The sequence below is a fragment of the Notamacropus eugenii genome, chromosome 3, assembly GCF_028372415.1.
Source record: "Notamacropus eugenii isolate mMacEug1 chromosome 3, mMacEug1.pri_v2, whole genome shotgun sequence".
Classification (NCBI taxonomy): Eukaryota; Metazoa; Chordata; class Mammalia; order Diprotodontia; family Macropodidae; genus Notamacropus; species Notamacropus eugenii.
The window spans coordinates 149738484-149766336 of record NC_092874.1 but is presented as its reverse complement, the minus strand read 5'-3'; the positions used below and the strand labels follow the sequence as shown (position 1 = coordinate 149766336).

Genomic DNA, 27853 nt, shown 5'->3' with positions numbered 1-27853 from the left:
CATACCCCTGGACTAGTCATACTAACCTTCCCGCTCTTCCTGACTCATCACACTCTGGCTGTTGTCCTTCATTCTTGAAGAGGACCAAAATGACATCACTATGCTAGAGTCAACTTTCAATGTAACTAACTGTGGCTGATCAGACCAATGTGAGCTCAGAAGGCTCTACCACAGGTTGGGCACAAATAATCTGGGCGAACATTTGGGGTGGATATTCTACATGTGAAGATCCTGCATTTCCTTTGAGCTATTTCAATTCTACTTTGCTCATAGACCGGATCACCTTCTTTGATGTGGGCATGCCATACTGAGCGGTCCTATGCCAGTGTCTCCCATGTCACATGATCTATGCTCCCCCTCGATGCCTTTGCACTGACCATCCCTGGGCATTCTGGGAATGCTCTCGCTAGCCACTTTTATTATAGAATCCCTTACTTCCTTCAGCATTCAGCTCAATCAGTATCTTCCACATGAAGCCCTTCCTGATCCCTTGAATTATTACAGTCTACCCTCCCAGATCTACCTTGTATCGATCTCACATTTATTCTGTACATATACATATACAACCACACATATGTTGTCTACCTTAATAAACCATAAACCTTTTGAGAGTGGCACCTATTTTGTTTCTATCTTCATATATCTAGAGTAGGTGCTTAAGAAATGCTTGTTGATTGACTGATTGTTGATTATATGATTTTTGCTTAGGTATGAATTGGACTAGATCACTTCTGAAGTCTTTTAAAATACATTACCATTGGCTTGCTTATCTCTTTTTTCTCTCCCCTCTCTTCACATCTTGCCTCGGCGATCTTGTTCTAAAAACCTATTTAGGGAACAAGAACAATCATTTCACTTTCTCCCCCAATGCTGGGTCAAATATCACAAGTCTCCTGCTCGCAACACCTTTTGATTATTCCAGTGGTTTTGATAAAGCCTGGGACTACAAGCTGCTCATTTACATAACAGATGACAACTTGCTGACCGGCAGGAAGAAAGCAGAGGCTTTTGTTCAAACAGGAACAGTGACACTGAATATCCAAGTCATCCCTTACCCAACCACAATCATCACTACCACTTCCATGGTAAGAGCCTTGGCCTCCAACCACATTCTTAGAGTTCTTTGACCATGGAGGAAATGCTATGGATTTGAGAAGACCTCTGTGGAGAGGAAGTGTGTCAGAAGATGGAATCTTGTATGTGCTAGAGCCAAGCAATTCCTCGGAAGGGGAGCAGGCCCTATACTCCAATGGAAATGTATATTCCTTGGCTGCTCCATTCATAAAAGTCAGCAAGAATGTAACTTCTCATGTTCTGGTCATGTAACTCAGAGTAACAACTTGTTCTTTCTTAAGTGACCACTGATAAGCCATAGCTTGGTTGATGACCGATTTTTATTGTCCAGTTGATACCACCACAGCCAGTAACAGGCACTCACCAAGCTGACAAGTATTGTGTTAACCCTCCCCCCCCTTTTTAGAAGAATGTCATAGGAAGCAGAAGGAAATTTAGTCACTGTTTGGCGATCACCCAGCTTGCTCACTAACTTTGAAGTGATAACATGAAGCTGAAGGAACCTAAGAGTAACTACTCTTGAGAGGATTGAAAGAGACGAGTGACGTTGTGCCTTTTCAGTGAAATTCTTGTCCACTAAGCCAGACTTTTGTGTATGCATGTGCTGGCAAGAGCCAATGGTATTTGGGCACTTGGTTCTTTGGGGAGGCATGTGATATAGTGGATAGACAGCTAGCCTTGGACTCAGGAAAGCCTGTGTTAAAATCCTGCTCTGATATACATTAGCTCTCTGGGTCCCAGGCAATTCTCCAAGATATTAAGTTGCAGAAAAGTTATAAATTTTCACTGGTAGAGGGAATTTTTCTCATCAGAAGTTTCCTCAATTGATGTAATCATATGTGTGTATATACATGTGTATATATATAGGCATGCACAGATTGCATCATGCTTAAATGTATATGTATACATATATGTGTGTGTTTGCATATGCATAGTGTATATTACACATGTATACATTCCCATATATTTATGCATGTATATGTATCTCTTTGAGATGCCAGATTGGGATAAAGTTTAAAGTAGGGACTAGTAGCCCTTATATATTCTTTAACTTTTCTGTACTTTGAACTAATAGATACTTGGGAATATATATATGTATATGTATATGTATGTATGTATGTATGTATGTATATATATTACACCAGAATATATGTGTGTATATGTGTGTCTATATGTATATATATTTTTTTGCACCAGAGCACAGGATGAGATTTATCTTTAGATGAATAGAAGCAGAAAGACTCCCAGATCTACCTCTATCCAATTTCTAAACAAAATTTATGAGTAGAAATGGAAATGAAGCCTCACGAGTAGAAAGCATAAGCTCTAATTTATACACCACTACCACCACCGCCTTCCCTCTCCCTCTTTTCTTTTCAAGCCCAGAGTCACATACCTGATTCAGAGACAAAATGTTTATTCTTCATCAGCTTGGTACATACCATTCATTATTACTGTGGGCTCCATGCTATTCTTGGGTCTCCTGGGATACCAGTTCTTCCTACTGGTGAAATTCATCCGAAGACACTGCTCCTTCAAGGCCAAGGAAGATAAAGAATCTCTGTAAGTCACTCTGTGAGCCTGATCCTGAGGGAACCAATTCCAGTTATACCAACTTATAGGAAGAAGATAACCTTTTCCTGCATAACCTGGGCCCCCTAGGGAGAAGGGAAGGGACAGGAAGATGGCAAAGAAATAGATGCTTTTCACAGGCTCAAAAATATCAAGTAATTACTCTTCATTGAGAAACCATTCCTTCTCTTTTCCTGGTAAAATGACCTGTGCTGATATGGCAGGAACTCTATGGAATTAGGCCTTCTAATCTTTTGTGCCTCTGCCATTGTCTCTAATTACTGACGAGTACCATTTTGAATACTAATAGAAAAGCATGTTTACTTATTTATTTTCTGCTTAGAAAAGGACTTGAAAGACAGTGTGGTGTAGTGGTTAGAGAGCTAGCCTTGGAGTCAGGAAGACCTGAGTTCAAATTCTACATCTGGCTCACACTATGTAACCTCCCAATAAGTCTCTGAACATTTTAGTGGCACAGACAATTCATTAAGACTATGAACTGCAAAGCAGGTGCTGATCTACAAAGGTAAAGGGAGTTTCCTTATTTTTAGAGCCATATAATGACTAAATTACAGCTCCAGGTCAAAAAAAAATTGTTTAATTTTTTAAAAGTAGGGGTCAATAGAGATGGAATTGGAGGAAGCATCAAGGTCTAATAATATGCTACCTCCAGAGGCAGCTAGGTGGTGCAGTAGAAAGCATGAGCCCTGGAGTCAGGGGGTCTTGAGTTCAAATTCAGCCTCGGATACTTGGTACTTACTAGCTGTGTGACACTGGGCAAATCACTTAACCCCAATTGCCTTGGCCCCCTAAAAAAAAGAATCTAACCCCAGTTCCTAGCACAGTGACTGGCACATAGTAGCTATGGAATAAATGCTTGATTGACTGCTTTATCCTGTGCTCTCAAAGGCAGTGTCAATGAAGTTAAGACTTTGGAAGATCCTACCAAGCTGGGAATGTTTCTTCAAGGATTGGTCTGGTGATGCACTATGTGTACACAATCTGAGGGCTAGCTTAATTAAGTTGGGAAAGAGTTAGATACTAGGTGATTTTTCATTTCTTTCTTTCTTTTTTGGCCCATAGCAATTCTTTACTATTTGTAGATTCTTTACTATTATGTAGAGAAGTTGATAAGCTGTGTTGGTAGAGTACATTACTACACTGTTAAAACCACAGATCCTTAACACATGGAAGAAGTATCTTGCCCTCCTGTGTTGGGCTCTAAAATAAGGCAGCATGGCAGCCTTGGAGTATCTATTCCTGGTGTATCTAGAGTTCTGGATTTTAATCTTAGTCTTTTTCAGCATAAACTTTTTACATGTCTTAGTTTCTTTTTTTCATCGGGAAGATGGTGATGAGACATGTTTATGGGGTAGTAGAGGAAAGGAAAGTTGTGCTATAATCAATGAGACTTGGATTCTAGTCCTACATCTGCCACACAGTAGCTGGGTGACCTTAGGCTAGTCACTTTAGGCAGCATCAGGCAACTCTGTAAATCTATAAACAACAGATGGGCAATTTACAAACTGCATCAATGGAAAGAGTTTTCACATTGGAGATCCCCCATACCATTGAAATAGGTTTAGACCAAAAAAAATGGGATGATAATAACCACATGTTTCATGGAAATATTCTAAAGATTCTTTAGTATTCTTCAAATGGTTTGAAATCAATGGATGAATGACTAGACCATGAAAAGCATGAGGATTTGGCATGAGTTATCCCTTCCATTACGTATTGGGGAAATTACTTCCACTGGTAGTATTAGCTTCATGATAGAATGGAGGGGAATGGTTTTTATGTTGACAAACATGGCAGTGATCCATGGTGGGGAGGGGGTAAAGGGGTTGGGGAGAGCGGCTTAGGTACATTAAATGTTTTAGGCTAGGAGCAGCTACCAGGAGACCAGGACCTGCATGAATTGCCTGGTCTCATATTAAATGTGCAAATGATTCTGGTCATTTTAACACGCATTCCCAAAGCTAATCATTTCTAATATGGTTTATTTAATAAAAGGAAACCTGCAAGAAATTCTGAACTAAGCCTGATCTGTCTGAAAATGAGTTGTAATGTGATAAGACAGGCAGCATTTATCAAATGAAATTGCCAGAGGAAGAAATATTATATTTCTGAAAAAAGCTCCCCAAAGAAGCCCGTCTGGTTATGTGTGTAGTGATGTACAATAGTCTCCTGGTAATTAATGTCAATCTTTTATTTTGTCATAGGGTGAAAAAAGGAGGTATGTATGCTGTCTGTTCTACTGGCTTCTGGGACTTGGTGGGTGTGCATGGAAGCAATTCTGCTCAGTGGAGCATAAAAGAGCAATGCGGGTTCTCACAGTGTCTGGTACTGAGGAGATGCTCACTATGTACTTACTGAACTGAATTGAATTGAATTGAACTGCGTAATCGGCATCTGTAGGAAAGCAAGAGTCAGAATGTAGCCTGAGAGGGTGGTGCTTATTAAATTTTAAGGCACAATAGAAAGGAGGAGGAGGAGGAAGAGGGAGAAGAAAAAAAAGAAGAAGAAGAAGAAGATGATGATGATGATGATGATGATGATGATGATGATGATGATGATGATGATGAGATGGTGGTGGTACAGTGAATGGAGTGCTGGATCTGGAGGCAGGAAGACCTGAGCTCAAATCCAGGCTTCACACACTTATTAACTATGTGATCCTGTGCAAGTTATTTAACCCATATTTATCTTAGTATCTTCATCTGTAAAATGGGAGTAACCATAATACCTATCTTCCAGGATTGTTGCGAGTATCAAATCAGATAATATCTGTAATGTATTTAGTACAGTACCTGGCACATAGTGGGTACTATATAAATGTTAGGTGTTAATATTTTTATCTCTAATAATAATCATCATTCAACAAAGACTTTATTAATTACTTCCTATGTGCCAGGCACTGTGCTAGGTGCTAGGTATATAAAAATATCTCCACCTTTACAATTTACATTTTACTGGGAGTTACAACATACATGCAAGTAAGTGAAATACTGAATAATATGTATCAATTTCGAGAGTGAGAGAGGGCTAAAAGCTGGGGACTTTGAGGGGACATAGGGATTTCTACCTTCTAGGCTGAGGGGAGACAGGAGTGCATTTCAGACCTAGGGGAAAACTAAGATGAACCAGTGTTGCTAAGCAGCTAGAACTCCTTCAATTGGATGTGTCTGTAGGCTTAAGGCACCTGCTGGATTTCATCTGACCACCTAGAAGGCACTCCCTTGCAGAGTAATGAAAACTGGTGTAATGAATTAGAAATATGTTTTAACTGAACAGTGTACTTGGGGGCAGAACTTGAAAGAGGCTAGCTCCTGCCCTCCTTTTATAACTGGAAATGTGAACTAGCTTTTTTAAGGAAGAAAAACTCACCTGAATAAGACTGTGATCAAAAGGTAATTGTCAGGGTGCGATGGAAAAGTGCTGGATTTAGTCAAAGGGCCTGGATTCAGATCCTAGCACTACTACTTATTACCTTGTGACCCTGAGGAAGTCACTTTACCTCTAAAGGGCTTTGGCTTACTCAATCACAAAATAAGGGGGTTGGATTAGATGCCTTTGAAGATTCCTTCCATCTCCAAGTCTATGATCAGGTGAGTTCAATGGGGATAATATTTTGACTTTATAGCTTCCACCTTGATAGTATGATTCCAACTAATGACTGCCCTAAACTGTTGAATAATGGTGGGAGGAAAAGTGGAGGCAGAGAATGGAAAGGCATTTTCAAGTGCCTGAAGGAGATACTTAATTTAATCAATCAAACAATAAATATCATATTTATGGAGCATCTTGAGTTCCCTTTACTGATTGAGCATTCAATACTGAAATATACTGGGGAAGATGTCCCTTAAAGAAGAATACAGGATCAGAAATTGAAAGTTAGAAAGGACCTTAGAGGTAAATACTTCAATTCCTCATTTTTAACTCAGACCCATAGAGGTTAGAAAATTTGCCCTGTATCACAGAGATCATAAGTAACAGAGCTGGAATGTGAACAAGTTCCTCTGAGTCTGAATCCCACCCTCTTTCCATACCTCCTGTGCACTTGAAAACAAATTCTCTTCCTTTTTCCCATCCCTTTTCAATGAGTTATACATAGACAGTGTTCTTGGGGGCTGAGTTTGAAGGAGGATAGCTCCTACTCTCCTTATGTAACTCAAAACAAAAAATAATTTTGAGGGAAAATGACTTCTTAAGATCTGTTAGTAGGGAAAAAGTAAATAAGAGGGCAAATTAAAACACTATTCTTTATTCGACTTCTCAATTTCCCCATTGGAAATTTCTCTGGCTCATCATTCTTCTCTCCCCTTCGTCATATATTTTTAGGGGATTCCCATACATAGAGGACTAGACCTGTTGAAAATGGGTACACAAAAGAAGGGAAAAGGGCAAAGCATATGGCAGAGAGAGAGAGAGAGAGAGAGAGAGAGAGAGAGAGAGAGAGAGAGAGAGAGAGAGAGAGAGAGAGAGAGAGAGAGAGTTTAGAGTTAGAAAACTCAAGTTTGAATTTTGGTTCTGCTGCTCATTGACTCTATGACTGTGGGCAAAGCCCTTTCTCTGCCTCACTTTCCTAATTTATAAAATGATGAGGTGGGACTCCATAACTTCTAAGATCCATTTGATCTCCAGAAGTGAAATACGTATGGTCTAAGATTTCAGATTCTTTTGCTTTATGAGATGGAGATCAGCAGTGGGGGGTAAAGAAAATTCATAGATTTAAGGACTTTATAGGTCATCGAATCCAACCCCATCATTTCATAGATGAGAAAGCTGAGGACCAGTGAAGTGACTCACCCAGAGCCATAGAATAAGTTAATATTTGAAGCGGGATTCAAACTCACTTCTTGCTGACCCTAAGTCCAGCCCTTTATCTGCTATACCAGGATCCCAGGATGACTGGGGAATTCATTAACCTGATTCATCCTTCTTAGTTTTGACCCATTAAAAAGCCTTGTATATAATCCAAACACCCACTTCTCCTTCCCACACCTGGCACTGCCAGTATGCCAGATAGAATAAGGGAAAAAATATGGATTTCATTTCCAGGAAGGATGGCAGGCTGCTAAAACATTTCCATGAGCTGATAAATTCTTTGCTATGTTTGCAACACTGAACTGGAAGCCTGCTTAAGGGAACCCCACTGTGGGAGGTGGGATTTTAAAGGGAGTGAGGTACAGACAGCTTGACTTTCATCTGTCTTCTTCCCTGCAGAAACCAAGAAGGCAAAGAGAGAAGTTGTGCTGGTAAGTGTGGCCAGTCATCGAATGAGTCCCATTTGAGGATGTTGCTGTTTTCTCCCCAAACCAGCCTTTCCGCATTATCCTCTAGGGGTGTTTATTATTCAGTGAGATGCTTGTATTTGGCCACTGGAACAGATTGCTGTGTGACGAGCTCTTGATAGAATTGGTTCCCTCCACTGAACATGTCTTGTGATATATTTGCAGAAGAACTGGATTTCATAAATATTGAATAGTGATGTTTATTATCTCCATCAGCCCTCCAGGAGAGAAAGTAGGATGGGGGAATGATGCTTAAAGATCAGAACTCCACTTCAGTACTTCCAAAGACTCTATTTCTCTGCTCTCCCAGAGCATTATAGAAAGGAATATGAGAAGGGTATAGGGCTAGAGTCAGGAGACCTGAATTCTAGTCACACCTGTGATCATGCACTTAACCTCTTGGGGCCCGGTTCCTCATCTATGGGCAGAGGTCAAAAGAAGTGGGGCTAGAGGGCTAGTCTTTGAGTCCAGAAATGTGGGTTCCAAGCATAGCTTTGCACTAAAAAGTTGTGTGACTTTGGACAGGTCACTTAGTTCTCCATTTCCTCATCTGTAAAATGTGAGTGATAATGCCTGTTTTACCTTCCTTATAGGGATGTTGTAAGAATCTGATGATAGACTGCAAATAAAAGAGGCTTTGAAAAGTTTAAAAAGTAGGGTGGGAGGGAGAGAAAATTAATTTTGTTAATTGAAAAATGAAATGAAATTTAAAAAGAAAAAGTTTAAAGGATTATGAGAATAAGGGATCATGAAAGAGTAAAACAGGTTATGCTTATCTTTTCCTGGCTTAAATTCCCCAAATGAGAATTGAGGGATTAATATATGGTAATAAGGAAATGTCTTGTCTTGACCCTTACCTCTTATTTAGAAAAGCAGACAGGACGTATTTATTCTGATCCAGGTGTCATGAAATCTTTGGGTGAAATGCACACTTATGGAACCCAAAGCATTGTCATCAAATATCCTAAGTATTTTACCATCCTTAGCATAATTTTTTTTTGTCAGAACCTACAATTTTATACATGCAGAGAATTCCTTGTATGGGAACTCCTTCCACTAATGCAAATCAGCAACTCCTCTAACTTATAGTCAGAATATGACCTGGGCACTGAACAGTTACTTCTGTGACTTGCCTAAGGTTACATACATAGGATGTCAGAGACAGTATTTGTACTTTTACTTTCCTGACTCTAAGTAAAGTCTTCTGTACCATCCTGTATATGCTAGACCTCTAAATAGCATAATCCAAAAGAATTTTTCAAAAATATACAACTCCTACTCTCCAAGAACTTAAAGCCTAAGGTGCTTTGCTGATGCCACAGGAAAACTGGCTTTAGTCATTGAATACATTCCTAAGCACATAAGAAACTGAAAAATTATCCTTCTGATAAAATGATTAAAATTTAAATCATGTTCACTGCCTATCCCCTCTGAGCTCATGACCAGTGTTAGCCCAAAGGGCAGGTAGAGTAGTTGGTCACCTCTCTGGTAAAATCTGACCCCTCTAGGGTCCCAGTAAGGGTTCTACCTACCTATTCATCAATTTGCTATAGAACATAATATTTCTGCCATTGTTTCCCCCATCAGGCTATGAGTTCTTGAGAGCTGGAACTGGGTTTGTTTCGTTTTGTTTTACTTTATGTCTTTCCTTGTATCCCCAGTGCCTGGGATATTTTTGGTTGTCCGGTCATTTCAGTCATGTCCTACTCTCCATAAGCCCATTTGGGGTTTTCTTGGCAGAGATACCAGAGTGGTTTGTCATTTCCATCTCCAGCTCATTTTATGGATGAACTGAGACAAACAGGGTTAAATGTTTTGCCCAGGATCACACAGGTAGCAAGTATCTGAGGCTGAATTTGAACTCAGGGCTTCCTGACTCTCCACTCAGCTGTCTATCTGCTGCACCACTTAGCTGTCCCACCTGGCACATAGTTAAATGCTTAATAAATGCTAGTTGGCTGACTGACTGGTTATTACTTCAGAAAGAAGGAATCAGAGTCTTCAGGGGCATGGGAAGGTATGAACACAGGAATAGTGAAGGAAAAGCAAGTCCATGGAGAAGTACCTTCTGAGAACCTGAGAGGATGCATGAGAACACTGAGTGCCTGATGCAAGGAGAAGCCAGGAAAAGAGACGGGAGCCTGTGGAAATCAATCTTAGCCTCCACTGTTTTGCCTGAAGTAATCTCTGTCAAGGAGAGATAGGAAGGAAGGAAGGAAAAAAGAAAGGAAGGAAGGAGAGAAGGAAGGAAGGAAGGGGGGAGGGAGGAAGGGAAGAAGATGTAGACCTTGGAGTAGAGCAGCCTGGGGGCGGCAGATGGGGAGGGGGTTGGCATAATCGGCATCTTCCAGAACCTGAAGAGCTGTCACAGGGCCCCAGAAAACAGTATGAGGAGCACAGGGCAGGTGGGGGTGGGGGTTGGGGGATGGGATCAGTTGTCATGAGACTGAATTAAGGCTTCACATAAGGAAATACCTCCCCCCACCAAAATCAGCTATCCCAAAGTGAAATGTGCTATTTCAGGAAAGCGTCGGTTTCCCTCCACTAATGGTCTTCAAGCAGAGGCTGCTTGGGCATTGCCAGGAAAGCTGTAAAGGGGCTTGGGGCCCAGGTCCCTTCCAGTTCTGAGCTTCTGTGATCTCTGAGAAGGCTGTGGAGCGGTGGGGGTTGGGGTGGCGGAAGCACAGCCACTGTGTCCCTGCTCGTCTTTCACGGTTGGGTTGACTATGTCACAGTAACTCTGAGAAAGAAGGGCTGGGAGATAAATGAAATGGGGAATGGCAGCGCAAAGGCTGAGGAGGCAGATGGGTGGCAGCTGCCTCAGTGTGCATGCCTAAGCAGTCAGACTGGCCAGAGGGGTGAGCCAGCTGCTGCCCACCTGGCTGTCTCTGTGTGCGGCAAAGGGCAGAAGAATTGTGCAGCACACAGAGGGCCCCCTCTGCCTCCCCCAGGCCAAAGGGGCACTTACCCCACACCAGCCTGGCTGAAACTCGAGGATCTGGCGGGATACTGACTAGGGACCAGGCAGTCAGTGACGTTAAGGAATAGGAGGAGTAAATCTAAACATATAATTGTTACTAATAATGATGATGACATCTAGCATTTGTACAGAGCTTTGAGGTTTGCGAAGCATTTCATCTATTCTCATTGATCCTCACAACCACCTAACGAAATAGGTGCTATTATTAACCCCATTTTACAGATGAGGAAACTGAGGCCCATGGACATTAAATGATATGTCTAAGGTCATACAGATCATAACTGAAGGAGTTGGGGTTGGAAGCCATGCCCAAAGACTCCCAATCATTCTGCCACAGCAAGCTGCCTCCTGACTGTTGAATACCCATTCTTTATTAATTATCTATTAGAGTCTAATCAACAAGGCTCCATTACCCATGACAAATGGGACATGATTTTGGCTTTTTCTTGTATGACCCATCCTAGAAGATAAACCATCCAGGCTCTTTTTACATGGACATCCAGAGTAAAAGCCGTGGAATCAGGAGACTGGGTTCAAATCCTGATATAACTACTATTAGGCAGCTAGGTGGTACTTTAGGGTACAGTATTGGGCCTAGAGTCAGGAAGACTCATCCTCGAGTTCAAATCTGATCTCAGACACTTAATAGCTTTGTAACCTTGGGCAAGTCACTTAACTCTGCCTCAGTTTCCTCATCTGTAAAATGAGTGAAGAAGGAAATGGCAAACTACTCCAGTATCTTTGCCAAGAAAACCCCAAATGAGTTCATGAAGAGTCAGACACAACCAAAACAACTTAGCAACAACACTACGACCACTAAACTCTACCATTACACACACTAGTATTTTCTAGTTGTGTACTTGTTATCCCCCCCTTCCCAACAAGTCACCCATCTGGGACTCAGTTTCCCCAGCTATAAAATGTCAACAATCATATTTGAGCTACCTACTTCATAAAGTTGTAGGAAGGAAAGCACTTACAAAACCTTAAAATGCTGTCGAAAGTTGCTATTATTGGTCTTTGGCATGAATTAGCATCTAGCACAGCCCCCTACCACGCAGAACCCTTTCTCCAATATCCCCAAAGCATGGTTGTTCAGCCTCCGATTAAATAACTCCAGGGATGGATAACTCATTACTTCATGAAGCGGTCTGTTCCATTTTTTGGTCAGCTCTAATTATTAAGAATTTTTCCTTTATGTTGAGCCAAAAATCTGTCTCTGGCTTCCTGAACCTGCTTCTCTCTGCTAGAACCAAGCAGAATAAATGTAATCCCTCATTCACCAGGAAACCCTTCAGAATGTGGAAGACAGAACTTTTGTGTCCCCCAAGCCTCCCCAGTTCCCTCCTCAAGTGACACTGTCAATCAGTCAGTCATAAGCATTTATTAAGTCTCCACTACTCTCCAGGCACAGTGCTAAGTGACAGGGATACAAAGAAAGGTAAAAGACAACCCCTGCTCTCAAGGAGCTGTCTAATGTTGTTTTGAAATCCTTCATCAAGCTTGTTACCCTCCTCTGAATGTGCCTCGGCTTGTCAAAGTGCCCAGAACTGAACACATTATTCCAGGCATGGTCTGACCAGTGAAAATATAGTAGGATTATTGTCTCCCTTGATCTGAATACTTCTTTTCCAAACCCTAAAATCCGGGACTAGAGAGCCTCCTTCTGCCTAGGTCTTTTGAAATCTTAGCCAGCTGTGGGGCCATATGGAATGTGTGGAGGGTGGCACACGCCACAGGCTGGGGCCCCTGGAGAGGATTGTCGCTGTTGGTTTAAGTGGTATTAAATGGAATAGAAAGTCCATTGAATTCTTTGTCAGGAGCACTTGGTAGCTGTGTAATGTTGGGGAAGTCACTTAACATCTCTGGGCCTCAGTATGTTAAAAAAAAAAAAAAAAGGTGGTGGGGGAGAATTGAACTAGATGCTTTCAATATTCCTTCCAGCTTGAATAGGCTAATTATTCTTCAAGCACAGCCCTGCTTGGCATCAGATGTCTGAGAACTGCTTTTCCTTCCCTTGTAGTCTATTAGGCACCCCTCCTCAGTTCTGATTCTACCCACCTCCCAACAGGGAACTCCTAGGCCCTTTGCCCAGAGGAGGTGACCCTCTCTGATTGCCTATTCGAAGTCACTTAGACTGTCAAACGTGATTAGTTCTCACTTGAGCATTAGGCAGGCCCACAGAAATTTCTGTGGCTTTTTCCTGATCGAGCTCAGTCGCTGAACATTCGGCAGGCAGAGGTACCATGTGGCTTGGCTACCAAGATCACCCAGGTTTGAATTTCTCAGAGTAATGACAGCCTTCTCTTGGGTCAGCGCCTAGCTTCATTTCATGTTGTGTCTCTCTGTCTTCTTAGGAAATGACCAAGATTAACACTGTCTTTGATGGAGAAGCCCTAGACCCAGGTAATGTAAATGGAAAATACCGTTTCAAAAGGAGATAGTACCATTATTGATAAACGAGACAGAAGTACAACATTTTCCCCTTCATCTTTTGTTGATCTTGATTTGCCGTTTTCAAAGAGATATTTGATTTTCCATGTGGGTCCCACTTGGCTGATTTGTGGAATAGAGAGCAGCGAGGCATATAGTACATTGAACATGGGTCTTAGAGTCATAAGATCTGGGTTCAAATCTCAGATTCAACACTTACTACCTGTTTGGTGCTGGGCAAGCAACTTTAATTCTCTGGGCTGAAGTTTCTGGGCCTCATCTGTAAAATGGGAAATAATACTTAGACTGCCTACCACACCAGGCAAGAGTGAGAAAAACACTTTGCAAGCCTTAATACATTATAATAATAGCTAATATTTGCAAAGTGCTTTAAAGATTTGGCAAATTATGTCTCATTTGAAAGTCATCAAGATGGCCCAGTGATTAGACTAACTTCTACATTTGAAGTTAGGAAGACCTAAGTTCAAATCTGATCTCAGCTGCTGCCTAGCTCTGTGACTCTAGGCAAGTCCCATACTCCTCTATTTGTCTCCATTTTCTCAGCTTTAAAATGGGGATAATAAGAGCACCTACCTCATAGGTAGGGTCAAATAGAATAATCGAATTGATCAAGGGAATCAAATATTTGTAAAGCACTTAGCACATTGCCTGGCACATAGTAGGCACTATATAAATGCTTATTCTCTCTCTCTCTCTCTCTCTCTCTCTCTCTCTCTCTCTTTCTCTCTAAGATATTATGGATGAGGATAAGATAAGATAGATGTCATGTAACAAAAGTCTTAGTTCCATTTAAAGCTATTAGCTTAAGTTCTTTTTCATTTTTACTTATTTACTTAGTTTATGAATGTATTTTAATTTTAAAAGCTATTTTAATAAACTATATTTTTTATTTAAAAAACCGTATTTTAAATTTAATAAACTCTACTAACACTTTTGTAACATCCTATATAAAATTCTCTGAGGCATTTCATGCCCATATAGACCCGATATTAGGGTGATGATAGTGTCTCCCTAAGATTGTAGGATTTAGAACTTGAAATTCAATTTGATATTTATTAAGTTCTTATTGTGTTCAAGGCAGACACTGTTTTGAGTTACTTGAGATAAAGACAAAAATTAATCCATCTCTGTCCTCAGGGACCTAAATTCAGAGGAAACGCGGGATGAAAATAGCATGTAAAAATTGGGAGAATCTGAGAAGGCTTCATGTAGGAAGTGGCACTCAGGTCATTAAGATGAACTTGAAGGAAAAAGCAGAGAAATGGGAGGCCTGCACACTTATTTCAGGGGAGCAGCTAGTAGGTTATTTTGTCTGGAATGTAGACTATTAGGAAGGGGAGAAGTAAGTCTGGAAAGGGAGATGGTAAGACAGATTGTGCATGACTTTAAATGCACAGATTGAGAAGTCTGTTTTCTTCTTAGAGGTAATAGAGAGTTACTGGGGGAAGAAAGACCACGACTACAAACCTGTTTTAGGAATATTAATTTGGCAGTTGTGTGAATGATCAGTAGGAGAGGAGAAGAGGCTAGACACAAGAAGGCCAATCTGAAGGTTATTGCAATAGTGCAGACCAGGGACGGGGAACCTACAGCCTTGAGGCCACATGTAGAGGTCCTCAAGTGCAGCTCTTTGAATCCAATTCAGGGCCCCATTTGAGGACCTAGAGGGCCACATATGGCCTTGAGGCAGCAGGTTCCCCACTCCTGATCCAGACAGAACCTTAGTGATCACTTAGTCCAATTCTCAGCCTACCCTATGGCCTCATACCACTGCCATTTTACTGACGAGGAAATTTAGACTCAGGTTAAAGAAGCGACTCACCTATAGTCACTCAGCTATCTAGCATCTTGGCTAGTTTTCAGGTAGGTTCAGCCAATAGAATGTAAAGTCCTTGAAGCTGGGAACGGTTTGTTTTTTTCTCTTTGTCTAAAGCAATGCACGGCACATTGTAGGAGCTTTGTAAATGGCTTCTTGCTTGATTGAGAAAGTGAAAAAAAAAATAAACCTACATTTTTTTCTTGCCTCTTCCCCTAAGAAATAAATCACCTACCAAGGATGGTGTCCCTTGAGAACATAATTCTTCCCCACATGGTTACAGAATGAATCCATTTTCCCCATTAGATAGATGGTTGAGTTATAGGTGAAATGCGGTGTTCAATGTATGAGTTTCCAGATAGCACAGCCCAGCATCCCTTTGGCTGGAAAAGATACATGAAAGGTAAAGACAGACAGTCTCCCCGAGCTCACATAACCTCCTTGAAGTCAGCCACCAGATTTAGCTCCTTTACACACATTCCTGCCACTTACAAAGGCTCAATTATAGATGGAAATAAAGGGAAGGAAACCAAATTCAGGAGGCAAGTGTTTTGGCTCCTGGCCACCTTCATATGCAAAACGCTTCAGTCCTTCTCTGAAGGAGAATGGCTCCTCTCCAGCAAGAGGCTGCAGTAGGAATTAAATTTCCCTCTATTATTAGGTACTTGTTACCATAATGTGCCCACATTAACATAAGTGCTGGAGGAATCCAGAGCAGACAGCCTCAGAGGTTTCAGGGAAATGACACCAGCAGAGTCTCCCCCGACCCTTCTGTTTCCCTAGACAGATACCTGGTCAAGGAAACATACATATTCAGGGGGGAGACAGAGGTGTCCTGTGTGTAGATGTATCTATGATAAAAAATGAAATCTGGGAGCCAGCTGGAATATCAAGAACAAACAAACCTTTGGGGAAGGGGGAGTGACATAATGAGAATGTGGATCCTATGACTTTAGGCTTTAGGGAGGTCGTGTAGTCTAGCTTCCAAGAAACCAAGGCATGGAGGATGTAACTTGCCCATTGGTGATAAACAGGAAAGACAGAATTCAAACCTCATCCTCTGGTACCAAACCAGTGCTCCAGCCATCATACCTTAGAAATAAGATCTCAACTTGTGTCACATCTTAGCACCTGGGTTTAGAGAGTTCTGTGCAATGCTTACACACACACACACGTGCACATGCACACACATGCATGCATGCACACACACACGTGCACATGCACACACATGCATGCATGCACACACGCACACACACACATGCACCATTTGGACTGGGGGACCTATCCCTAAATCCTGCCTCTGTCATTTATTCCCTGGGGGTCCTTGGGCAAGGTTTCTTTGAATCTCAGTTTCTTCACCTGTAAAATGAGAGATGGACTATATGCTTTATATACTATATATACTCTATATGCTCTATATACTATATACTTTAAGGCCCTTTCCATCTTTAAATTTATGATCACGGGTCCATAGATAAGCTGTTGTTGTGCACCATTTTTCAAACCTGTCCTACTCTTCATGACCCCATTTGGGGTTTTCTTAGCCAATATATTGGAGAGGTTTGTCATTTCCTTCTCCAGCTCATTTTACAGATAAGGAACTGAGGCAAACAGGGTTAAGTGACTTGCCCAAGGTCACATAGCTAGTAAGAGTCTGAGGTCGGATTTGAAATTATGAAGTGCCCAGGTGGGGTACTTCATTCACTGTGCCACCTCGATGCCCTCATAAACATGCCCGTACTATTTTTTCACTGTTGGTTTTCTTTGTAATCCTGTGTCTTTTGTTTTATGCATTTAAAAACAATATGATGAGAAGGTGTCCTTAGGCTTTGTCAAACAGCCAAAGGGGTCCTTGACACAAAAAAAGGTTAAGAACCTCTGGCTTAGAGTCTCAAAATAAAGTCACAATTTGTAAACTGTTCACACAGCCAGGGACTATGAATTGTAGGCTATTCATTTAATTTCTTTTACTCCCTGTGTTGTCTAAATTGTGTAATCCTTGGAAGGAGCAGTTTAGCTAGACTTTTATGGGCGAGCAAATGGCCTCTGCTTATCTGCAAGGCTGTTTTATGTCATTGGGTCATTCAGAGCTTCCGGTTTACTTCTTTTGAGAAGAAATAGGCCTAACTATTGCTCTCTTTTTCTTCTAGTTACTGGCAAAATATATGAATTCAATTCAAAATCTGGTGCCAGGAGGTGGAAAAATCCGTCACTCCAAATATGGTCAGAAGAGAAAGACTTGAGTGAACAAGGAGCTGTTTGGACTGTGACAAATAATGGTGATGGGATGAACCCCCTGGAAGGGACTAACAAGCAAGTAGATGGGAAGCCTGGGAAAATGGAAGCTGATGACATCAGTGTGGGGCTCAAGAGTGATGAAGGGAAGATGGAGTCATCACAAAGCCTAGGTACCCCTAGAGTTCAGAAATCCAGAGAAGGAATAATGGGACAGGGGTCTTCCCCAGTCCTCCTGGGAAGGGCTTCCCCCAAAATACACTCCCATTCTCCAATGAAAACCACTGGGAAGTAAATAGCATTTTGGCATTTGTGGATGTAAGAACCAAGCATCTCAGATTTTCTGAGGTAGCCTTCAACTTAAAAAAAAATGTATATAATGAAACTTTGCAAAAGGAATATACTTTGTTGGACCATGTATTTCAGGATGGGGTTGGAAAAATTTTTGGCATGGTATTTAGTACTTACATAAAAGGAAACTGACCTTAGCTGCTTCTGCTCAGAGGGATAGATCTTTATCCTAAAACCTTGTCTAAAAGAGAAAGAAAGGTGGGATGGGGTGTCTAGGGGTCCCCAACAAGATGTGTTGCCTCCTCCTACAACTAATAGATATGTGTCTGTGTAGTTCATGAGATAACTCCATAGAAAGTCCAACTTAATTCAAGTATTGATTAAGCAGTGGGGTAGATAGATAAGTGGTGCAGCGGATAGAACACTAGACTTGGTGTCAGTAAGGTCTGAATTCAAATCTAGCCTTAGACATTTACCAGCTGTGCATGCTTGGGCAAGTCACTTAACCTCTGTTTGCCTCAGTTTCTTCATCTGTAAAATGGGGATAATAATAGCACTTACCTCCCAGGTTGTCATGAGAATCAAGTGAGATAACATTTGTGAAACACTTAGCCTAGTGCCTGGCCCAGGATAAGCTCTATATAAATGTTAGCTAGTAGTAGTAGTGGCAGTAGTAGTGGCAGTAGTAGTAGTAGTAGTAGTAGTAGTAGTAGTAGTAGTAGTAGTAATATGTACAATGCACAGCTAGGTGGTACAGTGAATAGACTGCCAGACATAGACTCAGGAAAACTCATCTTCCTTAGTTCAAATCTGGCCTCACACACATCCTAGCTGTATGACCCTGGGTAAATCACTTAACCCTGTTTGCCTCAGTTTGTCATCTATAAAATGATCTGGAGAAGGAAATGGCCAACCACTCCATTATCTTTGCCAAGAAAACCCCAAATGGGATCACAAAGAGCTGGACCCAACCAAACAAATTTGCACAAATTCTGTGCAAAGGAAGTGACTGTATTAGGCACCGGAAGTACAAGGGTCAAAAACAAAACAGTCCATACCTTTAAGGAGCTTATTAGGGACATAGGTATAGTAAATAAATTGAAAATTATGCACAAAATAATTTTGAAAAATAGAGATCTCTAACTATTTTGAGGAATAGAGAAAGGTCTGGTTTAGGAGGAGGTAGTGTCTTAGCTGTGTTTTGATGGAAGACAGGATTCTAAGAGACGAGGAGGGAAGGCCTCCCGGGTCTGATCTGGGGGTGGGGGTGAGGGATAGCTTGGGCAAAGGAATGGAGCAGGAGGTAGATTGTCATGTGCCCCTCTCTGTACTTAACAACAACAAGGGATTTTTATCCCCCCCAATCTTCACCCAGCCCATCTGTTCTTTTCCTCTGCAACTCTTTGTTTCATTGGGAACATCAGAGCGCTGACTCAAGGCACAGTGTGAAACCCACCTCAGCCAGCTAACACAGACTTTCACCTGTCAGTCGGAGTGATGAACCAAAAATAAACAGCCTCAGAATGAAAGGGAGATGAAGCTTTAAAATGTGCAGTCAGCCGAGGCCTCACATAAGCCTTGAGTGTATCCCCTCTTCTCTCCCTCCTCCTAAACCACATTATACATAGATATATGTATAGATATAGATATGATAACTATATATTAGATAATAGTATATATACATATGCATACACATATATATAGATAGATAGATATATACATACATACATGCACACATATATATGTAAGATAACTAATTGAGGGAACAAGGTCCAGTCCTATAAAACCCACAGCCTCTCCTGTGGGCCTCAAGTCAGGGTCCCATCATCAGAAGTCTGACTCACCTGCCTGAATTAGGAAAATGGATTTTGACTTTTTTCTTTTCAGATGTGGAGACAGTATCTGTCTCTTCATTTAAGTGAGATACTTTTAAAGTCTCTCTGTGCATGTATGTGTTTCTCCCAGTAGAAGGTAAACTCCTTGAAGACGGGTTGTTTCATATTTGTCTTTATTGCCAGTGCCTGACATGGAATAGTTGCTTGATAAATGCTCTTTTGGTTGATTGATTGATTGACCAATGGATTCATTCCTTCCTTCTCTGACCCAGAGTGGTTTATTTAATTCAGGTGATAGCCAGGAAATTTCCCTCCCATCCATTAAATTTTGGCAAAAGAACGCAGACTGACTTATCTGTTTAGGTTAAAGCAGGCAGTTGGATGACCAAAGTGGCTGATTAGCCATTTGAGATTCCTGCTATTTCTCTGTGTGCTTATAACTGAAATGCTTTGCTTGGAAGCTCTCAACCTCCATCTAAATAAAATAAGACTAAGAGAAAGTTGAAGGGTGACTTAGTAACTTTATAAATCCATTAAATCCATTAAACAGAGGATGGTGAGCAGCTGTTACTCTGTCACCGCGGATGATGAATGACGGGCACAAGAGGGAACAGTGTTTAATGATCACTGAAGAGATTTAGTTAGACTTAGGAAGGAACTTCCTAGTGGGCAAAGTAGACACTCAAATCTGTGAAGGGATCACTTTCTCTGATGATCTTAAATGGCGTCTTGGGGCAGCCAGGTGGGGCAATGGATTCAGGAAGACTCATCTTCCTGAGTTCAAACCTGGCCTCAGACACTTACTAGCTGTGTCACCCTGGGCAAGTCTCTTCATCCTGTTTGCCTCAGTTTCCTCATCTATAAAATGAGTTGGAGAAGGAAATGGCAGACCATTCCATTATCTTTGCGAAGAAAACCTCAAATAGAGTAACAAAGAGTCAGACACAACTGAAAAATAACTCAGCAACAACAAGGGTATTTTGGAAACCCTGAGCACTGATGAAGCTATGCTCTTGAGGGAATCTGAGAAGTCAAGTTAATAAGTCAATAAACAGATGACAGCTGCAAGGAAGAGTGTCTCTTTTTTTTGGTATATTTAGGTCTGAATACCTCAAAGTGGAACATAATAAATAGCAAACAGACCTTGGAGTTATAGGATTATAGATTTAGAGCTGAAAGGAACCATAAACAGCAGCTCATCCAATCCATACAGATGAGGAAACTGAGGCCCAGAAAAACTCAGTGACTTACCCAAGGACATATGGAGACTAAGTGACAGGGGCAGGTGTTAAATACAGGTCCTCTGACTCCAGATCCAGTGCTGTTCTGTAGTACTGTCCCAGACTTGAGTTCAAGTCCCATCTCTGACACATATTGGCTGTGTGACACTCAGTAAATCACTTCACCTTTCAGGTACTTTTTTTTATCCATTTAATTTTCAGGTTCTGTCCACCAATATCCTCTCTCCTTACTACCCTTCTCCCTGAATCTGTTGATCAGCACTAGAAAGCTGGTCTTTTCTCTTTTCCACCCATTTTAGACAAAAACTCTTTCCTGTCTAATGACCTTGGTCTCGGGCTGGAAAGTGGGGTATCTTTGCCTCATACTTGTTAGCCCATCCTTGAGAAGGACCCAATAGGATCATAGATCTAGAGCCAGAAGTTACTTCTGAGGTTATCTATTCCAACCTCCTCATTTTACAGGTGAGGAAACTGAGGCCCAGAGAGATAAAGTCATTTCCCCAAGTCACCAGGTAGTAAACATCAGAAGAAGAATTTGAATCCAGTTCCCATGATTCCAGGGTCAATGCTTTTTCAATTGTTGCCTATTTCTTCTTCCCAGGCTATCATCCATTAAGGGGTAGCATTGTCTGTCATAATGATAACAAACAATTCTAGCATCCGCAGAAAATATCCCACAACATTCTACAGCAAGCTCAGTTGAGAAGAATTTGAGGAGAGACGTTAAACTTTAGAACATAAGATGTTAGGATACCTCATGGAGGGTGAGAGAGATCTATAGATACCAAGAGACCACCCCAGGCAAGAAGCCCTGAGAAAGGGAAATCACAACAGGGAAAAGATTAGCTAGCTGGTGGGGGGAGGAAGTAAAAGGTTGGCACATGGAGGAAGCATACCATTTCCTAGTGTAGTTTCCTATTTTCAGTAATTATTCTTGCTAAGCTCGGTTGTTTCTACCAGGAGAAAGAGAACTAGTGTCCCAACACCTTCCATATTTTAGCGCCTAGGGAAAAGCCTAATTGTCCCAAACTAGTTGTGGCTCTGCTCTTTATATCAATAGACCAAAAGCTCAACCTCCACCTTAAAAACTTGGGTCTGGGTAGGCTTAGTGTGGCTAAGCCCTGGGTATCTGAAGCCCCAGCCTGACCCCTAGTGGCTATTTCCCTGTCCTCCGCAGCTTCTCCACAGGTCCTTCTAGAGATGCTGAACCTATGTACAATAACACTGATGTACCAGATGATATGGGGTTCGATGCTGAAAGCCAAGATTATACTATATCCTGTATTGCCAACATTAGGATGCCTGCCCATGCTGGGTGATTCTCAGCTACATAGATTTGTTTGTTTATTTTTTACCACCACCATCCCTATAGCCCCCAATAGATCTTTTGGGTCCAATACTCTCTTCCTCCTTTGGTATTTTAGTTTATTTTCCACCTGGATTAGTATGCCAATCAGACCTGTCAGATCATCAAGTGGAAGATGACTGCTAGGTGATCTTAGTTTGCCACTGAACTTAAAGTTTCTGCCAAGGCCACCTCCTCTCAACTTAAAATAATTCTCAAATGTCTGAATTCATTTGTGTATTCTGGCATGGACCTTATTTCCTTCCTAATGCTTTGGCATCAAAGCTTCAGCCTTCCTGTGAGCATATGCAAACTTTTCTCAGTCTTCAGCTTCAAAGAACTGGTGTTTATCCAGCATAATGCTACCCTTTTCTACCAAGAGTACGATGGTCTGCTCCAATTTGTGGACGATACAAGCTACCTGGGCCTGTTCAGTTGTTAATATGGGGAACTGTACCAACACTGGTTGGCACTATCCCAGAAAGGATAGAGTCTCCTGTTGCTCCTGGAAAATGGGGAACACCACGAGGAACATAAGTATTGGCTACTGTGGAGGTGCCAAGACTGTGGAAGCAGTCAATGCAGTGTTGTGCTGGTAAATGTTTAACAACCAGCCCTCTAGAGGGGAGAAAAATGTACCTACAACACACTTTTAAGTTTAATCTTCATTATTAACATTTTTTCCATCACTTTCTTAGCTCTACCGGGGTGGGGAACTTGCGACCTCAAAGTCACATGTGGCCCTCTAGGTCCTCGGGTGTGACCTTTTGATTGAGTCTAAGTTTTTTTAAACTCAGTCAAAAGGTCACACCTGAGGACCTAGAGGGCCATATGTGGCCTTGAGGCTGCAGGTTCCTCATCCCTGCTTTAGACAATGGACAAAACAATAAATCAGGTCCTGATTTATAAATCAGCATTTGCTGAGATTTCCAAGGTGTAAATCCTCACACTGAAAGTTTAATAATAAACTGTCTTCCAGGCTAAGCAGGCTCCACCACCTCCCTAATTATGTAACCTGTTCCAGGAAATCTTGTTGCTCCACTTCCGTCTCCAGCCTCTACAATGTTTCCAAAAACCAGGATGGTGGATAAGAGAGTTGCCTCCAAGTAGCGCCATCACATTACTGTCATGCACGCCTTTGCCCTGGATCAACCTGTGATTACCCAGAAGTCCACAGGCAATCTCATCTCACACCAAACTAGCAGATTATTACTAAGAGTATCACACTCAGTCTTCCTCTTCCTATCCCAAATTACAACGACTGAAAACATGGTTATGTTCGGCTCCTCCCTAGCAGCACCACTTTCCTCTAACTCTCATTCCCTCAAATAATCAGAAAGTTCTCCTTTCATGTTTCCTTAATATCGATTCACAGGCAGGGATTTCAATTTCTAGTCCCTTAAACTCAGTCCAGATGCTACAGTTTGATTTTCTTAAATGGAGACTGGACCTGTGATTTCATATATATAGAGAAGCCCCAAATGAGGAAGCTCCCTCTACAAATTCATGTCAGCACCCTATGGGGTAGTGACTTGCCCAGGGTCACCTAGCCAGTGTGAATCAGAGACAGGATCCAAACCCAGGTTTTTCTGGTTCTAGTACCAGCTCTCATGATAGCCCTATACCATACAGGTAAATACATCTAGGGCACAGCTTATTCTCATTTTTCCTTTTTTGGTCACAACCTCCCCAGAGTCTGGTAATAGGATTTAAGACCAGAAAGGACATTAGAGATCATACAGTACAACTGTTTCATTGTACAGATGAGGAAACTGAGAATCTAGAAGAGAATTTATTTAGTCATGTAGCTATTAATCTCAGAGCCCGGATTCATACATAGGTCTCCTGGCTGAAAGTTTGGTTCTTTTCTAAACACATCATATTCTACTTGATAGGAACTAGGTCTAAAGATTTATCAGCTTTGGGCAAGGGGCAGGGGAAAATGGGAGAAGTTGTCTGGGTAAGGTGAAATGAATATCAAAGTCATTCTCTTGTAAGAGATTTTCCTACATTTATCTAATCAACGCCTTAGTTGGCGGGACTTTATCATAGCGTCTGTTTGTTCCCTGGATTCATTACTGTCTTGAAATTGGGGCAGTTTGCTTAAGGAAAAGGAAGGGGGAGGGGAGTGTGTATTAGGTACCATTTGTGAACAGTTTTAACCTTGACAATGAAATCTGAAGTTTAAACTGTATACAGTGCCAGTAGGAAGCAGGATACAAGTATTAGTCTACATTGCCAAAAATACTTATGATTCACAAATAAAGCTGGGCAAATATCACCTTAGGTCCTCGACAACTCATCTCTTTCTTATCTGTGTTTCTACTGTTTGCCTTTTGGAATTATTTAATACATTGTATGACAGCAAGATCAGGAAAGACTGAATATGATCACTGTTGAACATCAACATTTTCAAGGTACGAGCTCGTTCTGGAAGCAACTGGCAGGAAAGCCATAATTAGTGTGGCCCACCAGCTCTCCTCCCTGCTGAATGGACTCTCAGGTGTTGTGTGGTCTCCCTGACCCTGGGCAAGTCAGTCAATTTCTTGGTCCACACCTCAGTCAAATTTTTGATTCATCATGCTGTCTCTCTCTCTCTCTGAAAAATAGGCTAATACAACTTGGAATGTCCTTTCCAGAGAACAGGATAGTCAGTTATGACTGTGAAGTATAATAGCCCTTCCCAGAGCCAAGGGGATGGAAAGGGTGGGAGGGAGAAAGCACTTCTAGAGCCAATGACTTTTCCCACAATAAGTGCTGATCCACAAGTAGGAAGTTATGGAGGTTAATTAGTATTTGTATCTTAGAGAAAGTGTAATGTTTTAGGCTATTAATAATTTGAGTTGGTATCACACCTTTCATCCCAAGACCTTCAGTAGACTTTCTGAAGGTCCAGGAACATTCAGTGGGGAGGGTGAGGTTGAGGGTGAGATTGTCTAAACCAAGTGCTGCCTTGAGAGCATGACTAGGAAGGTGGATGGCAGGGGGAGAAAAATATTGAAGGATATTGGAAATTTGTTTATATTTCTGTAAACCTTTATGGCTAAAAAGCCATTGAACACAGTGTCTACTTACAAATGCTGACTGATTAATTGATTAAAGTCACTTTCCCATACATTATTTCACTGGACTTTCCCAATGACCCAATGAGATAGGTAGTTGCAAGTATGATCATCTCCATTCTATAGATGAGAAAACTAAGACTCAGGGAGGTTAAATAACTTGCCCTGAGTCACACAGATACTTTAGTGGTAGAGTCAGGTTTTGAACTCTTTCTCACTGTTCACACTGACTCTTTTACACCATACACAAGGGTTGAAAAGGGATCAGTCTGGAAGCTAAGGGTGACCATTAATAGTTGAGGTTCCTGCTAGTGAGAACAAGGAAGAACTTCTAGTCAATTGAACTTATTAGACATTAGGGAAGGTTGTGAAATTACCTTCTCTGAAGATCTTTATAAACAGATAGGAATGAAAAGTAGAAAAAAGAGGGGAAGGTATTTTAAGAGTTTTGTTGTTCAGTTGTTTCAGTTATATCTGACTCTTTGTTGACCCCATTTGGGGTTTTCTTGGCAAAGATACTAGAGTAGTTCGCCATTTCCTTCACCAGCTCATTTTACAATTGAAGAAACTGAGGCAAATAGGGACAAGTGACTTGCCAAGGGTCATATGCAGTTAAGTATCTGAGGCCAGATTTGAACTCAGGAAAAGAGTCTTCCTGATTCCAGGTCTGGCATCCTACCCACCTAGCTGCATTTTAAGAGTAATTATATAATAGCAACCATATTTTTGTAGTGCCTCCTATAGTGCCAGACACCATGCTAAGCTCTTGACAAATATTATCTCATTTGATCCTCACAACAACTCTGCTAAGTAGGTGATATTATTAACCTCATTTCACAGATGAAGAAACAGGCAAACAGGGTTAAGTGACTTGCCTGGGGTCACACAGTCTAGTAAGTGTCTGGAACTATATTTGAATTCAGGTCTTCCTGACTCTAGGCCCAGCCCTCTATCCACCGTACCACCTGAATAAAGTGGGCTTCCAGGGCTGGGGTCCTGTGATTCATAGGATTGAGAGGATGAGAGGACCTTAGAAATTGTCCTGATTTTATAAATGAAAAACTTGAGGCCCAGAGAGATCTCAGGATCATATGATTGAAGGCTTAGAGCTGGAAGGCATTTTAAAAGGACATCACCTTCATTAGACAGCTAAGGGCACTGACGGTCAGGGATAGAACATGTCCACACTATTATATAATAGCCAGGATTAAACTCAGATTCTCTTCCTCCAGGTCTTTCCCCTCCATCATACTGCCTGCATCATAATTCCTGAGTACCTTGAAATTAGTAATTTAATCAATCTCCTCATAGTTTCCTTGAAAGATCAGATGGAATTAACAGCCTCCCAAGATGAAGCCATACAAAAATGGCACACCCAATGGAAAAAGTCTTGAGGGGGAAGGCAAAGGCCCATATGACCCATGGTTCCTTGAGACGAAATAAAAGAAATGAGTCCACCTGGAAAAGTAACTTGGATAGAATGACTGGAGCATTGCAGTTATACCTTTGGAGGGGTATTGGCAGGCATATCCTTCCTGAAGTGGACCAGGCATTGTCATCTCCATACCTTGTTGTCCTTCACTGGACAGAATCATGCTACTTCCTCCCCACTCTCAGCTGTCATTCATAAGGTCCTGCCAATGGGTCTGCCTTCTGCTGTAATCCCCAGAGACTCTTGGACTAGTCTGTCTAGGGAAATGGACAGCACCATTGCACAGTATAAATTTCCCCATGCTCATTCTGCCCTTTGCATTATTATTTGCCTCACCCATCTTAACTCTTGTCCGTGAAATCAACTGAGTTTTCACCAGATGAAAGAATTTCTAGTTATGGATCTGGCCCAACCAGGCTCAGACTTGCCTAGAGGAAGCAGCCAAATGCAATTGCTTGGCCAATGACAGGCCCTTCCCAAAGCAGATGCATCATGGATTTGTTTGTGGTCCCTCCTGCTGCTTGTGGGTGGGTTAATGTAAACAGAACCCCAGAGTGTTTCTGCCCCACTAGCTTCCTGGCAAGATTGCAATGCTTGTGCCATGGTAACAGGGCAAGGATTGTTCCTTTGCTCCTAGCTTCTGCTGGCTCCATTGCAAAGATGGCTGTAAGCCCCTACTCTCCTTCCAAGGCAAGTCAGAGCCTGAGCCAGTAGAATTCGGTCCATGACACCTTTGATTAGGAGAAGGAGCCTCATGTACGTTGGGGTTGGGGGCAGAGGAGGAGGAGGCAGGGAGGGTTGGTTTCCACAGGGCCCCAAAGAGTGTTGGGTGTTATGTTGTTTCTGGTGGAGAGGGAGAATTTTGGGAGCCACAAGACTCACCAAATTACCGCCTGTTCTCCTGTCTTCTTATTTGATGTTCATGTCACTGAGGCGGGCTGAGAGCTTGGAGGCTCAGGTGGCTGCTGCCAGAAGGTCCTGCTCTGGGTCCCTCCACACACAGAAGCCTTCATTTGTCCACTATGTGGAAAATGTCTGCTTGCAAGGTCGTCCCTTCAGGACTGGCCCTGTCTGCTTGAGGGCCAGGAGGGTGGTTTATCTGATTTATCTGTGGAACTCATAAAGAGCCTGCATTCCCTGTCCTGCCAACTTCATTTGTTCATCCCTGTCAATGGCGTTTCCCAGATGGCTGGCTAACTGGCCTTTAAAGCAGAAAATA

General features: G+C 41.8%; 1 protein-coding gene across 5 annotated transcripts in view; it reads left to right on the top strand.

The window, feature by feature from the left end:
- The window catches only part of CDHR3 (cadherin related family member 3), a 100502-nt gene extending 76076 nt beyond the window's left edge, over window positions 1–24426 (top strand). For 2 of the 5 annotated variants that reach the window (XM_072653084.1, XM_072653083.1), the window contains 6 exons: window positions 835–1085; window positions 2456–2637; window positions 4872–4885; window positions 7876–7907; window positions 13281–13329; window positions 17344–24426. In XM_072653084.1, the coding sequence (XP_072509185.1) occupies window positions 835–1085; window positions 2456–2637; window positions 4872–4885; window positions 7876–7907; window positions 13281–13329; window positions 17344–17723 (908 nt within the window). In that variant the 3' untranslated portion in view covers window positions 17724–24426. The remainder of the gene's footprint in view (window positions 1–834; window positions 1086–2455; window positions 2638–4871; window positions 4886–7875; window positions 7908–13280; window positions 13330–17343) is intronic. The other 3 variants (XM_072653086.1, XM_072653087.1, XM_072653088.1) reach the window with 3 other exon arrangements.
- Window positions 24427–27853: the final 3427 nt, after the last annotated feature.